The sequence below is a fragment of the Perissodus microlepis genome, chromosome 22, assembly GCF_051167445.1.
Source record: "Perissodus microlepis isolate ML-2025 ecotype Zambia chromosome 22, ASM5116744v1, whole genome shotgun sequence".
Taxonomy (NCBI): Eukaryota; Metazoa; Chordata; class Actinopteri; order Cichliformes; family Cichlidae; genus Perissodus; species Perissodus microlepis.
In genome coordinates, this window is record NC_140481.1 from 20,142,960 (window position 1) to 20,157,522 (window position 14,563).

A 14,563-nucleotide genomic window follows, 5' to 3' on the forward strand; every position below is an offset into this window, starting at 1 on the left:
AGGAGCAGCTTTAGTGGTCTAATAAAGCGTGTTTTGTAGCCATTAAATGTCTATGATGCTGGATTTTATTCAGCAAAATGATCCCATCTGCTACAAGAAGAAAAAAAGGCTTTCCAAGTATTTTGTGCAATGCTACTGCTGATATAATGACAAAAACATTTTTCCAGACAAAGAAAGAGGGAGAGGCAGACAGCCTCCAAACAAGTATTCAATGAACCTTTGTTACCGGAGTGCGCCTGCTGGTGACTAATCTCACAGACAGACACATATACATTGACCCACAAGCAGACATTGTGGGATCACACCCACATCTGACCTCAGCCACACTAATTTATGGTAGCATACCAGCCTCTGAGTGTGATGTCATACCTATGGCTTTCATCCAGGTGTTTTCTTTGCTCATCATTGTGTGTTTCCCCTTATAATCCATCATGACTGTGTTTTTTTATGTTTGTGTGTGGCTGTGCACGGATCTAGTGAACAAATGAGATCATATGATTGGCCAAACAGACACTGAAAACTGCTTTGGTCCTGTTCTCAGTGCATGTGTGGCTTTCACTGTATAGGAAACTGAAGTTCTTGAGCTTACTTGAGCTTGAGGGATGTTGTTATGCATGTGTCAATATGAAGAGGAAAGCAAAGGGAGAATCATTTTAAAATAATAACCACACTACAGCAAACGTGTCTTGTAACACACACGATGAAGACATTATTTAATTGTTTAGCCATCTCATGCACATGCATTCTCTTAGCCAAAAATCAGACATAAAAAAGTTTAAAAATATTCATTACATCTGGATCTGTTAGTATTTAGGGCTTTTCCTGGATAGAAAACAAACGTTTTAGCCTGGGACCAAAAGAAAACCTCCAGCACTGTGATACAGATACAGCACTGTGCAAAAGTCTAGAGCCACCCCTCATTTCTTTATATTTTTATGTCTAAGCAGATATTAGTAGGCTTTCTTAGAGTTTTTTTGTTGTTGTTGTTTTTTAAGGTGGATTTAAAGAGTAGCTCTCTGGGATTTCTGAAGGTATTTCAATTTTTTTCCTTTGGACATTGGGTGCTTCATTTTTTAGTCCAGTCCGTGTACCTGATCATTTTCAGAGGAATGCTTTTTTGTTTGTTTTTTGTTATGCCACCAACAATTCAAGATTAACAAAGGTTACTGGCTCAAAGGATAAACTATTTTTGGGCGCTTTGTTACTAACACCCCCAAAACACATCATTTGTTCCAATTTCTTTAGCTGATTCTATGAAAAATGCCAATTATTCCACAGTTTATCAGACATGAAAATTGTATTTTTGCACAAATGAAGGGCTAAAAATTGCCTAAGAGAGTTGAAGAATAAAGGTGGCCATCTGAAGATTACCATTTACAGTGAGTGCACTGCTCATCAGGAAACAACACACTTGTTTGGGACGTTCACTTTCGCTTTCTAGAGAATTTTGAGACACTCTGCATGCCAGTATACTTAAAGACGGTTTCTGATGTTTAAACCAAACAGGTTTTTGTTTCCTTCCTGTAGACATAGCCACATTAGCTGTTCTCCCTGTGTCCAGTCAATCTGGTAATCCAAACCGCTTGCCAGAAACCCCATTTGTATTTAAAACAGCAGAGATGAGTATTATTAGTATTGATTTTCTCATGTAACTATCGACAACATTTGCTTGAACGAAGAGGAAGTGGCGTCTGAAACATATCCCGAGATACCAGAGCAACGAACAACTGGACAAATAAACCCACACAGCAGGAGGTAAGAGGAACCCACCAATGTGAAGATAAACATCCTGCATATGAAGGTAAAAGAAGATATTTTGGTTGATGTTTAGTAGAAAAAAGGTCACGTTTTCTGCATTTATGCACAAACACAGAAAATGTTCTGTCTTCTCCACCCAGCTTTCTCCTCCTCCCACATCTTTTCTCTCCATCTATATGACAAAGCCCAACAATTACTTCTTTCTCTCTCCCCCCTCTGACTCACTGCAGTGTAATTACACTGTTCGCTCAAACACCACACATACGCACACCAAGTGGGAGAGGGGCAACTGATTCACAATATCTGTGGTTTTAATTGTTATTTTCAACACTTCAGTTACAGCTCAGAGGAACATTAAAGGAATGTGAGAACAGTTATTAGTTTTTCTCGAGTCGTTTTGGTTCAACTGTGCACACGCAGGCACACAAATACACAACATACACTCGCATCTCTACGCCAGAGGGAATCACTGCATTTCAGTTCCATTCATCACTAGTTGACATGCTGCACCAGTGACCTGCATGACCGAAGGTACCTCACTCCAAGTGTGTATGTATGTGTGTGTGTGAGACTGTCCTTGTGTGTGCATGCCCCAAGGAGGGACAAGTCATTAACTATGATGTCATTTCCTGCCATTGTAGCAAGTTTCAGCTGCAGCAAGAAAACTACACTTGGAGTGCAGTGCAAACGTAGACATACTAAAGCAAACATACTGAGATTCAGCTCTGTCAATAAACCGGTTCACTTGTACTGTGTAACATACACAATGTTTTTTATAATGGAGCATCCACACAAGAAATGACTAGCAGCAAACAGACAACATTTGATGTCAATGACATTCAGTTATGTGTAGTAGCCAGCAGCAAAGCAAAGGGGAAGGATCCCGCATTAAACTTCTCTAAACTTTTAGAAGAGCCATTATAAGCAATTACAAATGGCAGTGACGCTGACAGACACAGGAGCAGTCGTTAGCTACATTAGGATATCCACTAGTCACCAACTACCAGCTATAAAGTGACGCACAGCGAGAACATTTTTTAGATGTGGACGGTGCTAAACATTTCTAAAACTCAGTCCAGATGACGATAAAACTGTCCACGGTCTTATGTTGTGGCTCCCTGTTTAAGCGTTGCCATGTCACGATCTGTTCACAGGATGCTTTGCTGAAGAATATGTGACAGCAGTCGTTTTCACACACGACTCCTGGAAAATGTCAAGGCAGGACACTGTTTGAAGCGCTCCTCTCTCACATGTAAGACACAGCAGAAGACAGTCCAGTTCTCACTACTGAAAATATGCATGTTCTTATTGGGGGCAAAGCTGATTTGATTGAGCACACAGATGGCAGGGCACTGGACGCCCAATCAGTACCTTGAATGACTATTATGCTTAATTTATGCCACTGCGGTTGTGTACATTGTGTACAAAGATTTTAAAAAACACAGAATGCAAAGCACAGACAGTGACACTTCATTGTTTTTAATACTCGCCATCATGTGACAATAAACACTCTCTGTAGGTAGACGGGGAGTTCGAGGCTGCCCATGGATGCTACCACCGCTGCACCCTAATTTCCCCCCCATTACCTGCACTACCAAAGAAAACAGCCACATTCAGACACCAGAGAGATGCTATGTTTGGGAGCAGGTAGGTTAAATACTATTTAATGATACCTTTGGCTGTTTCGGACATTGGCATTCTCATATCAACCTCTGTCAGAGAATTTGTAGAAAGGTTCAGGGCCACAGTATCTATTAGCTGTTGGGGCTGATTTTCATAAGAAAATACCCACAGTCTTAAACAGATGGAATAATCAAGGCACTATTCCAACATCTGCTTCCTTAAGATCAGTATTCACAAATTTATAAAAAAAAATTCCTCAACTTCACAGTATTGTGTTTTAATAACTAAAGAAACCCAGAACAATAGGGGAAATAATTAATCTTATAAGCAGACTGATGAGGAAAACATGACCAGAAATCAGTCCCATCATAGCAACTAGCCAATAGTTGTTAACAGTGATTATATGAGTGTGTAAATCTGCACAGGCAGAGATTTACACGCTCATACTCTGCTAAGACAATACACAAACCCATCCACATGCCTTCACATGTAGGTGGAAGAAGGTGTCCCCCATCTGGGCATTATAAGCTTAGCAAACATACATTTTTAACCATGAGAATGTCCACACACTTTTCTCAAACCCAACTTTTTAAGGGACTACAGAGACATTTCTAACTGACAAACCCAAGACAATTATCTGCATTTTCTTGAGCAATCTCAATCACGATCAAAGCAAAAAGCAACCCACAAACAAGGATGCACAACGACACACACATCAACACCAGCTGGAGTCTGAGTGGTGCTCCTGCTTCTGAGAGGAAGAGGGCGTTTTCCTTTGAGCTCCTGAGGGACACAGCATGCTTTAGGATGTACAGTAAGTGCTCTTAGTGTGTGTGTGGAGGGGTGTGGGGTCTGCTTCCTGAATGCAGCCAATCCACAAGTAAAGGGAATGACTGTTCTTTTCGTCTCCTGTGCAAACACTCCACACACGCACACACACACACACACTTATTTTCCTTCACAGCTAAAACCACATGCAGGATGCAAGGGAATAAGTTCAGCGAGAAGACAGAAGCTGAATTTACAGATTTGGGACACTTAAACACACACTTTTTCTTGTTTTTTTCTTTCCTGAGGTGAGCTTGCAAATAGGAATCGTTGATTTGCGCAGGTTGTGTGGAAAAGGAGTTTAGACCTGCCACAGCTGCATATATTTACACAGCAGGTACAACGCAGCCAATCATTGGGAGGAAAACAAGAAAAAAAGATGGCCACCCTGTCTGCTAGGAAAACAGTACAACTTATTCAAAAAGGACCAAACCAAGCAATGAAACAAGCACAGTTGCCAGCGCCCCCCCTTCTCCTCAGATTACTTCATTAAGTCTTACTGATTCCTCGTGACACACGCACACTCTCATTCAGGAACTCTGCATACCTCAACATGCACAATGTGTGTCTGCAATGACTGCTATCGCTTATGAGTCGCACTACGTACTGCAATTTAAAAGACGCGAGACTGACAGCTTTGTTACCGTCTTGTCTGCCTGTTTTTGCAGTCGGCCTAGACTAAAACTGATTTTAGTGCAACACAAAGACGGTATGAAGAACCTTTTCAAAACTCAGTACACACCCCACCACAACTAAAAAGAGTGCACAAACCTTGCAGGAGAGGAAAAGACAGTACAGCTCTCTGCAATGTGGTACACTGCTGCTGTAAGGTCTCTGAGTGTAGTCAAGTGTTTCTATAAATACAGGCCTCCTGCACTGCGCCGCAATTTACACACACAGTAAAACACACACACACCACTGCCACGCCTGTATTAGCCTGCTGTAGACCAGGCTGTAGAAGGTTCAGACCAGAAAAGGTGTAGCCATTTATTGGACTCTGTAAAAGTGCATTCATTCATTTCAATAAAAAAAAGAAAAAAATTGAAACTTTTTATCAGCAGTCAAAGGTATAAATGCTGAGAGCCAACCTAAAGTGGAATTTCCCAGAGCCAGAGGAGGTTCAATATGTCAGATATTTTGAGAAAAACAGCGTTGTTTTCCACTCGTTTCACATACTGAGTGTAATGACATGTTTCTACTTGAGATAATGGATTTGGTCTTATGATGCCAAATTAGTAGACAGCAGCTAGACTCTATTGCCACATGGCTCAAGCAAGCATGACTGGAAAGAATTTTAATGTAATCAAATCGGACCGATTTCACATCTGACCCACTCGCGTGTTATCTGCCTCCCAAATATCCACAAAAACTGATTGTAGTAGATACCGATTTCCAGCTTAAGACCACTATTCAAGTGGTTAAGCACTTAGGTCATGGTGAGGGAGCTGAATGAATGCAGCTGGAGTCTAAGTGAATACAAGCCCACTGGGTGGATAAGCTGCTTGGCAAAGAGGTCTCATTCACAATCAAACTTGAGGAAAATTTATTTAACAGCCAATTGCGTATGATATTATGAACTAAATGTGCATCTGACAAGCTTTAAAACTATCCTGTTGCGGTGTAGGAGGTAGTGCCTGCAGGATGTCGTCCCGGCAACGACTTTTATCTCATCAGAAGAGCCATTATTCAAATACCAGGAATGCACAATGTGAATAAGTAAATCAGTTTGTCAGTAAAACAGGACAAAAATGAATTTAAAGAATCAAAATATTTAATAATTAAGAAGTAAACCAAAAGTATTTGTAATGTAACTGCAATTTAGAGCCCTGGATCTTATTAGTACACAATTCAGAGCTTCAGATTGAAAAATATTCATATGCAGGACTGCACGCTTATTAGTATACTGTTGGTTTAAAGCTTGAGTGGCCTCAGGATACTTTAATTCATTAGCATTTTCTTGCATGTGAAATATGAAGGATTGGCAAGCTCAGCACTGCAGCACTTTCACACTTGGGAACATAAAGAACGGAGTATGCTATTTTTGAGGTGATTCACTTGCATTTGACAGTTTGTCCAACTTTACACTGACTGCTTATGCCCCTATTATATATACACATAGCGTCCATATATAATGACTGTTCATAATATAGGGACAAAATTAATCTTCGTGAATTTTCAATGGATTTAACTGGTCATTTCTTCATGAACTCTCTGAGAAGTCCCCAGAAGCCCAAAAAAGGTTACAAGTCAATACAATGCTCTCAAATATCTTATTTTCTCTGATTAACAACCATCAAAACGAACACTTTTCAATTTAAAGCTACATAAAGTTAAAAGAAAACGAGCAAATCCCACATGTAAGATAAAAATAAGACACAACTTGGCACTTAGATTGAGGGAAAAGCCTGAAACTGTTTATCAAAAAAAAAAAAAACAATTGTCATTCAGTAAAGTAATCAATGAATGACTGTATGTTCCTGCATAGCTCTTGGCCTTCTGCCCTTGTTATGCTGCATTAGCTTATTGGTTAAAAGGGAAAAAACGAATTGCAGTCGTGTCACATCAGATCTTAAATCTTATAAAATAAGACTCGTGTGGCCAATAAACATTGAGAAAAACTTACTATTATGAATTTCTCCACTATTACAGGAGGAAACGAAACATAAGTGTTCTTTTAAGGTGGAAAGTATGTGAGTTCAGTTAAGTTCGGTCAATCAAGGTAAAGCAGCAGCTGAATCCGGGAGAATGAGGACAAACAAATGCGTAAAGTAATTCTGGAGATAAATGTAGGTTAATCCGGTTCAACTACCGTAACTTACACTCTACATTCACTCCATGTGACCGAGGCGACGAGTTTGGTGGCAGTAGGTCACATTTATTTTCCAACTTAGCGAAAGGTAAACTATGTCCTAGTTACGGTGCCCTAAAGCTAAGCTAACTTATCCGGTACTTCCCAAATAATAAGTGAGTAAATTAGTCCAAATACTTGGGGCAGGGAAACAGCTAGCGCCAGCCAGGACTGAACGGTAACCCAAATGCATCTCCCGTAATATCTTTTAGCTGTTGAAATAATCCCCCCAAAACACAACATCACTCACGCTGACTTGTTCCAGGTGACGTCCGAGAGGTTTGAGTTGATTTTACCGGCAACAGAAGCTGTGAAGGGTCGGTAAATATTCCGTTATTTTCACTTGTAGAGCTGGAAGGACTTTCAGATAGCGTTTTTTTTTTTTCGCTCCTGCCCGTTTCCCCCTTCTCGCTCTCCCTCTCGTCGCCTGTTCCTGCTTCCCCTCTCCACATCCAGCATTCCAATATGGCTGCTTCTGGGAGAGAAAAAGAGAAAGAGGGGGGAGAGCGAGGGGAGGAAAAGCCTGCCCGCAGGCACACAAAACACAAACCAGCAACTCATGAATGAATGAATGTGTAGATACTTAAAATCTTACAAATGTAGCCGCTTTGTTGTATCCAGGTTTAGAACATTTAGCGCGTCCCTTAACTTAATTGCGTAGTAACTCGTAGTAACAATGTAACAAATTCCACTTTGGATGTCCTACACTTAAAAAACTGTACTAATGACAAAAACATCAGAATGTAAATGTAAATGTTAATAAGCCCCTATGAAAGCAGAAGTTTTGGCAGTTTGTTGGTCTGTGTGTATAAACTATCAGCATTGATATTATAGAAGCGACTATTGGCGCTCATCAGTCTGGGAAGGGTTATAATGCCATTTGAAGTCAACAACTTTCCGTCACAGACAGATGATGACCTGATCCAAGATCAGTATAAGATAAATAACATCAATATTGAGTTGTGAGTTTAGCGCAGGTACTCTTCTAAAGTCCATGAAAATAATGCAGTTGAAAATTAGCACAGCACATCCCCTTTAAGGTAGCAAATGTCATTATCATTATAAAGAATGGGCCCTGCCACATGCACATGCATTTGTGCTAATGAGCTAGCCAGTAGATAAGGTTCCCTAAACAGCACCCACTTTACATAATAATGCAGTATTTCCACAGACACCTCAAAACCAACAACTAACTCCTGTGAAAGAATGCCAAGCAGGGTATTTGAGACCATTTGTTTGAGAAGACAAACAACAACAAAAAAAACCCTTGGTGCAGGAATACAAGCACAATATAAACCAGACTAGTCAGCCCTTCTTTAAACTTCGAGACTAGAGACTTTTGTAAACTGTTACAAATTTACAGTGAAATCTACAGCTGATGTGGAGGAATCTGGAGCCTTTTTTTCCTCAGAGATCTGGGCTATAATCCCGGTGCCCACCTTGCCTCTGCAATAGGTGTTGGCTGTTGACTGTATACGCATGTGTCTGCTTGGCAAATAATACAGTGTCAGGGCCTGCTGATTCATTAATCAAACCTAACAAGGTTTGGCCCATTCGTCTTTCTTATCATGCCAGTACTTCACTAATGAATTTACAGTGTGCGTCTTGCTTTTATACACAGGGTCACACACGACATCTGCTGGTCAGTGATCGTTATTACACTTTATTTGGGATTTTATATAGGTTTTGAATTTCAGTACAGTATATTTAGCTTTAATTTATATTTCATAAGTTTTATGTTCTCTCACTTGTGGTTTACAGTGACTTCTGGATCTGAAAGGGAAAAAAATTGTTGTTTCTATGGCCATAAAAGGGAATCTATGATTGAAAGGTGGTCCAATACGGACGATTCACGCAAAATAAACCACGGAGCTCTAAAGTGGAATGAATAGAGGTTCTGGTAATTCCATATAATAGTAAGCGCTCTTTATGTATGCAAGTAATTCAAAAAGCTTCTTGTTATGTGAAATGAACGACCGACGAGGTGGCACATTGAGAAAATATACGCAAGGTATTTACACACAAACACGTACATAGTAAGAGCCTTGTTTCACTTTTGCTTTGCTAAATGTAGAATTTGTACTTTGCTCATATGAAAGCCGTCTCTCCGCCGTTACTGATTTACAGTGTGTGATAATATTCGCTTCAAAAGTGTGTGCCGTGACCCGGATTCGAACCGGGGTTGCTGCGGCCACAACGCAGAGTACTAACCACTATACGATCACGGCTGGCCACCCAAGACGGTTGATTGTAGGAATGGTGTGACATATAGTGAGGCATCGTCACCCCGACATTAAAAAGAAGTTTAGGAGTCGTTTTAGACCCTTCAAACTGAAGTGTGCGGTTTCGGGTCCAGATGAACAGAATCAACTTTTGAAGAGTTTCGGGTGGAAGTTCATTAGTGTGTAACTTGCTTTCATGCTAAAATGGATTGTAAACGTGTTTTGGTTTGTGATTTATCTTTTCTTTCTTTATTTCTATTATGAATTTAACAAAGATGTTCCTTAAATTTCCTCAAGAAAACGCCTATTGATTATGGATAAAATGCCGTGACCCGGATTCGAACCGGGGTTGCTGCGGCCACAACGCAGAGTACTAACCACTATACGATCACGGCGTGCTACCTCTGAAGGTAAAGAGTGACTGTCACCGCAGTGTTCAGAACCTGCAGTTTGATTTCTGGAACGCATCTTGACGTATCTCACCGCTTTGTCGTCTCGAATTTCTACAAGTTTGGCTCAGCACTTTGTTGCCATGTGTCATTGCTACAGAAAGTTCTGTAGCTGTAAGGATAAATTCACGTTTGCAAGTTCAGTGGTAAAACAAACAAACAAACAAAACCCAACAATAAATATTTTTTTTGACAAGCAGGTGATTGCATAGCATACAACGATGCAGGTCTGTTGCTCTGTCTCGAGTTTGGGGTGTGTTAGCATACGTGCGTCATGGATAACAACCACAAGACTGTTTCCAATAATTACCTTTATCTCTCCGGTGGGCTCACCGGTCAGACTCACAGGCCCTTTCGCTGTTTTAAGTTCTGCTTTCATTTTCATTTTCTGTTTTTTACAGATAAATAGCCACTCTATGACACGAAGGAAAAACAGACTTGATAGAAGATAAATTATCTCATCGTCAATGAGCAAGTGAGAAAGTTGGGACTTCACTGTCAAGGTTTACATTCACATATATCTAACACAATTGCCTACACGCTTAGATAAATAGTGGATTTAATTTTTAAAACAGCATTCAAAATGCCACGTGGCCTCACAATTTGAGTCAAGTACTGGTCTAAGATACGTGATGAAGAGGCCTCTTCTACATGAAAATGGGGAGGAGATCAGTGCAGCCCAGTTCCTCTGTTAGATGGTCATGTCTATACTTGGGTCATAGTGAATGCACTTGCCTGGAAAGCACTTTGTGTGGACTTCTGTGGTTTTAAATGTGCTTTAAAAAATTTGACCTTTCAGCACTACCTACTTATGCCACCAGAGTGCTCCAGACACGCATTATGGAAATCACTATTCCTACACTGTAAGAAAAATCCATAAAAGTACAGTACAATCTACAGTATAAATGTGAAGGAATTTTCCTATTAGTCATTTACAGGTATTTTTCTGTATTTCTCAACTATTGCAATGCATTGTGGGAAAAAGAACCCCAAAAGGAGGGAAAAAATTAAGAGCAAGAGCAGCCATTACACTTGTTTCAGGCTTCATCTAGATTTTGGACTCTGGAGTTGGAGAAACTGCCTTCAAATTTCTGTGGTAAGTATTAAAACTCATGTTTTCTTTTATTAAAATAATGTTTTTCAAAAGACTCTGCGTTTTTATTCAGAAGGAATTTTTAATTTATTTGTTAGCTGGTTTCTGCTGTCTCCAGACAAGTCAAGAATAATTTGCTGACTCATTTTTAAAATAATCATTATTTAGGTTTAACATGACTCAAGCTTTCCATTTTAGTTAATGTTAAAATAATTTTTACTATGATACCACCTTTTTTGCCCTTCAATGGCTGGACCAGTTTTCATAAATATTATAGTTAGCTGTCTGAGTCTCTCTGGGTATTGCTCAGCTGTGACTGCTAACTAGCTAATTAGCAAAAGTCAGTGATGTTGATAACTGGGAAAAGTGAGAACTTCATGGTTCTACTAATGTATAGAGGGGAAGAAATTATTTTAGGACTCTAATAAGTAATATATCAATACGTATGTTTTACAGTTGGCTCCATTGTACACTTTAAAGGGTTTCAGGAAAAGTTACACTAACCCGAGTTTAAGTCTCAGACCTTCCTTGCTGACGCTAACAAATGCTAATGTTAGCCTCTGATTTAAGCTGCTAAAGTAAAGACTTTTAGCTAGCTGACCAACATAGATTTGGTGGTTAACAGACTATGGTGGTAATATTATTAAAAGTTTAGTTTCACCTCAGCACATTTATCATTATGTCCATTTTGTAGCACATAGAAATGTTTAGTTAATATTTGCAGACAGACACATTTTCCCAGTAACTGTGTTTTTACTCCAACATGTGTTGAAAATGTAATTTATGAAATGCTGAGCAGCATTTCTAGTATGTGGAATATTTCTATCACCCCGTTGTGCTAATGTGATTAAATACTAATAATTATAACTAAAAAAATAAATAATAAATCAGTAATAACTATATTTTGATTGAAGTATAATGTAAGCGCAGTGCTGGTGGGCAGGGGTTTTATATGCCTTGTGGGGGATACTGACATAATATAAACTGTTATGTCTATATCAAGCTTTTAGCCAAATATAAGCAGAGATATTTGTATCTTTCTTGAAAATTTTGATCCTTAGAGATTATTTGAGAAATGGATCAACAGCTATCACTACTTGAAGCACTCTAAATCCTGCAGTGGAAAAATATCACTTATTTTACCTGTGATCATACAGTTTGGTTTTCCAGTGCAGAGCAATGGCCAAGAAAAGGAAATACTTCACAGAGTGATAAAAAGATGAAGATACAAGCTGGTGATGATCCAGAGCAGCTGGTCTCAGGAAATGAAGACAAAGCCTGATCACCTTCTCTACAAAAACAAGGTGAGTTTAATGTTGTGATTGATTTAGTTTTTCACGTTATGTATGTTACTTTAATTATAAAATGCTTATGTTGCAACAGAATGATGTTATGTGTATGCAGCTCTACGTGTATTATAATCCTTTGTAGGGCTGTGTGACCAAAATCTCATATCCCAATATAAGACTTTTCTCATCCAGATAACGATATATATCGCAAAATTTTACATTTTCTGTAAATTCTGTGAATCTTGTGCAACTCGACTTGTGTGAAGTGTTTTCAGCTGGGCGTCGTGTACCTGGAGTCGAGTGTTTTGACCGATGCATGAAACTATACATTTTTACACATGAGTTGAGTCTTTGTGAGTATTTATTACACAGCGTGCTGCGAGGAAAAGCCTGTTCTAAGGTTTGAGTCTAAGGTTTATGTTGAGCACCTGACGGCTCTTTTTTGCTTCTCATCCATAAAATCTCTCCAAACTCTTTCATGGGATTCTTGTGTAGGTGGTTTAAGAGGTTTGTCATGTTTGAGTGGTGGTGAGGACTGGTTTGCGGCATAATTTGCAAAGTACAGTTTTCTGGGCTGTGTCAGACTTTTCATAACCAAACCATGTCCATGCTACAGAGGTAGCCCCTCGTTTAACAATAAGGTCCTCGATTTGTTTTGACTGGTCCTTCTGTTTGGAGCTACCTGGTTCTGTCTCATCCTCACTGGCCATGCTGGTATACTCTGTGCCTTCATCCGCGTGGTGAATGTAAGCGCCATTTATAGTTACTTCATGTTTTTGAGGTCATTTGTTTGATGCATATTCTGAAGTTTGATGTTTGAGAATAATGTATATCATTTCACTTTATTTTGAAAAGTCTCAACAGGATCTTGAGCTTTATTGTGAAAGGTTTATGTGGAAAATAAACAAGCGGAGGGCAGTCCCACACGATGGTTTTACTGTCATTGTTGGTAACAAAGTACACGTAAAAACAGTCGCTTGTCCGTCCATAGTGTGGTTATTGTAAGTATAAGAGAAAGAGAGAACTTTAAGAAATGAATATAACCACTACAGTGACCATCAAAAACATGACAAAATATTGCTGTAAACAGTTTATTTTGCAGCACCACGAAACAAACGATAGCGTAAAATGAAACGATAGACATTTTTATATTGTCATCCGATATATATCGTCATATAGCACAGCCCTAATCCTTTGTTTTTTGTTGCTGTTGTTTATGTTTAAGGTAACAAAGGATATTAATACAAACTTTTTAAAGTGTCTTTTTGTTCCTCTTTTTTTCCTCAGAATAAATTGCGACTACTCTCAATGGCTGAGATGGAGGAGCCACACAGCGACACATTCACCCCGACTGCTGCAGTTCCTGTATGAACTGAGCAACTCTGAAAATCCAAGGAAAAGCTGAGTGTATTTTATTTAAAGCTCAGATGGAACTTGATGGACTAACATGCAGGCTGCATTCAGGACTTTGACACACTGGTATACGAAGAGTGGTAACAAGAGAAATTGTGCACACACAACGTGTCACTTTATGCTTGCTCTTCTCCAGCCTCTGGTGTCACTTTGTAGTCATTTCTTTTATTATTCTCTTATTCGTTGTGATTTAGGTTCTGTGCACACAAGCAGAGGTTTTTGTTTGGGAAGTAACCGTGACCTCGTTTTCAGAGCCTTGACTAACATTTAATAGTCGTGAAATATGTCAGACTTTTTCCTCTACTTAAACAGCTAAGAGCATTTGAACACAGTGGAGAAAAAGGTGTGCATTAAGGATTTTAAACTATGATGTTTAAGTGTTGTCATTGCTGAGGATTCGTGGACACAGATCTTTATTCACTACGCTGCTGTTTACAGTTTAACTCTTCATCAGTCCAGTAAATGCACTTTTATCTTTAACCTCCTAAGACCTGAACTCTTTCATGGCATGCATTTTTAATTTCTCTTTGCCATTTGGGCTGATTGGGACCTGAGTTAATCTTGGTCAAATGTTCACACAAATGTGAATTGCATTCACTTCATTGGTGAAGTAAATGCAATTCAGTAATCAAAGGTGAGTGGCTATAACTGACTACATGTGTATACCGTATCATAAGTAGACAGACATGGATGTAAACCACACCTTAACTGTTTGGCTGAGGCAAAACAAGCACAAGGAAGTGATTCTAACTTAAAGGTAATATTGGATATTATTGGATATTATTAAATGTGAACATATCGTTAATATTATATTTTTTGTTTGTCAGGTGTCCTGTTTGAAGAAAACACTTGGGAGCCACTTGAATGAATGTATATAAACACATTTACATGAGGGCAACCTGATTTCAAGGAAATAAAAATGCTCAAATTTGAAGGTTTGTGAGTTATTTTGTTCATGTATTAGCTGTTTAGTCGTTTTATGACGAGATGCATGCTGTCGTTATATTTTAGTAAAGTTTTTAAGTTGAGGAGAATAAAAG

General features: G+C 39.1%; 1 protein-coding gene, 1 long non-coding RNA gene and 2 other non-coding genes across 9 annotated transcripts in view; 1 reads left to right on the forward strand and 3 right to left on the reverse strand.

Moving 5' to 3' along the window:
- Positions 1 to 7,528, reverse strand: part of ptk2aa (protein tyrosine kinase 2aa) — a 63,693-nt gene extending 56,165 nt beyond the window's left edge. For 4 of the 6 annotated variants that reach the window (XM_084918495.1, XM_084918493.1, XM_084918494.1 and 1 more), the window contains exon 1: positions 7,308 to 7,528. In XM_084918495.1, coding sequence (XP_084774621.1) covers positions 7,308 to 7,509 — 202 coding nt within the window. In that variant the 5' untranslated portion in view covers positions 7,510 to 7,528. The remainder of the gene's footprint in view (positions 1 to 7,307) is intronic. The other 2 variants (XM_084918501.1, XM_084918492.1) reach the window with 1 other exon arrangement.
- A 1,685-nt stretch (positions 7,529 to 9,213) lies between these two features.
- On the reverse strand, positions 9,214 to 9,285 carry trnah-gug (transfer RNA histidin (anticodon GUG)). Its single transcript has one exon. It is a non-coding gene; the product is annotated as a tRNA-His (tRNA).
- A 317-nt stretch (positions 9,286 to 9,602) lies between these two features.
- trnah-gug (transfer RNA histidin (anticodon GUG)) lies at positions 9,603 to 9,674 on the reverse strand. The gene has a single exon. It is a non-coding gene; the product is annotated as a tRNA-His (tRNA).
- A 1,042-nt stretch (positions 9,675 to 10,716) lies between these two features.
- LOC146362961 (uncharacterized) lies at positions 10,717 to 14,452 on the forward strand. Its single transcript, XR_014799305.1, has 3 exons — positions 10,717 to 10,824; positions 11,979 to 12,125; positions 13,398 to 14,452. It is a non-coding gene; the product is annotated as an uncharacterized LOC146362961 (long non-coding RNA).
- The last annotated feature ends 111 nt before the right edge of the window (positions 14,453 to 14,563 follow it).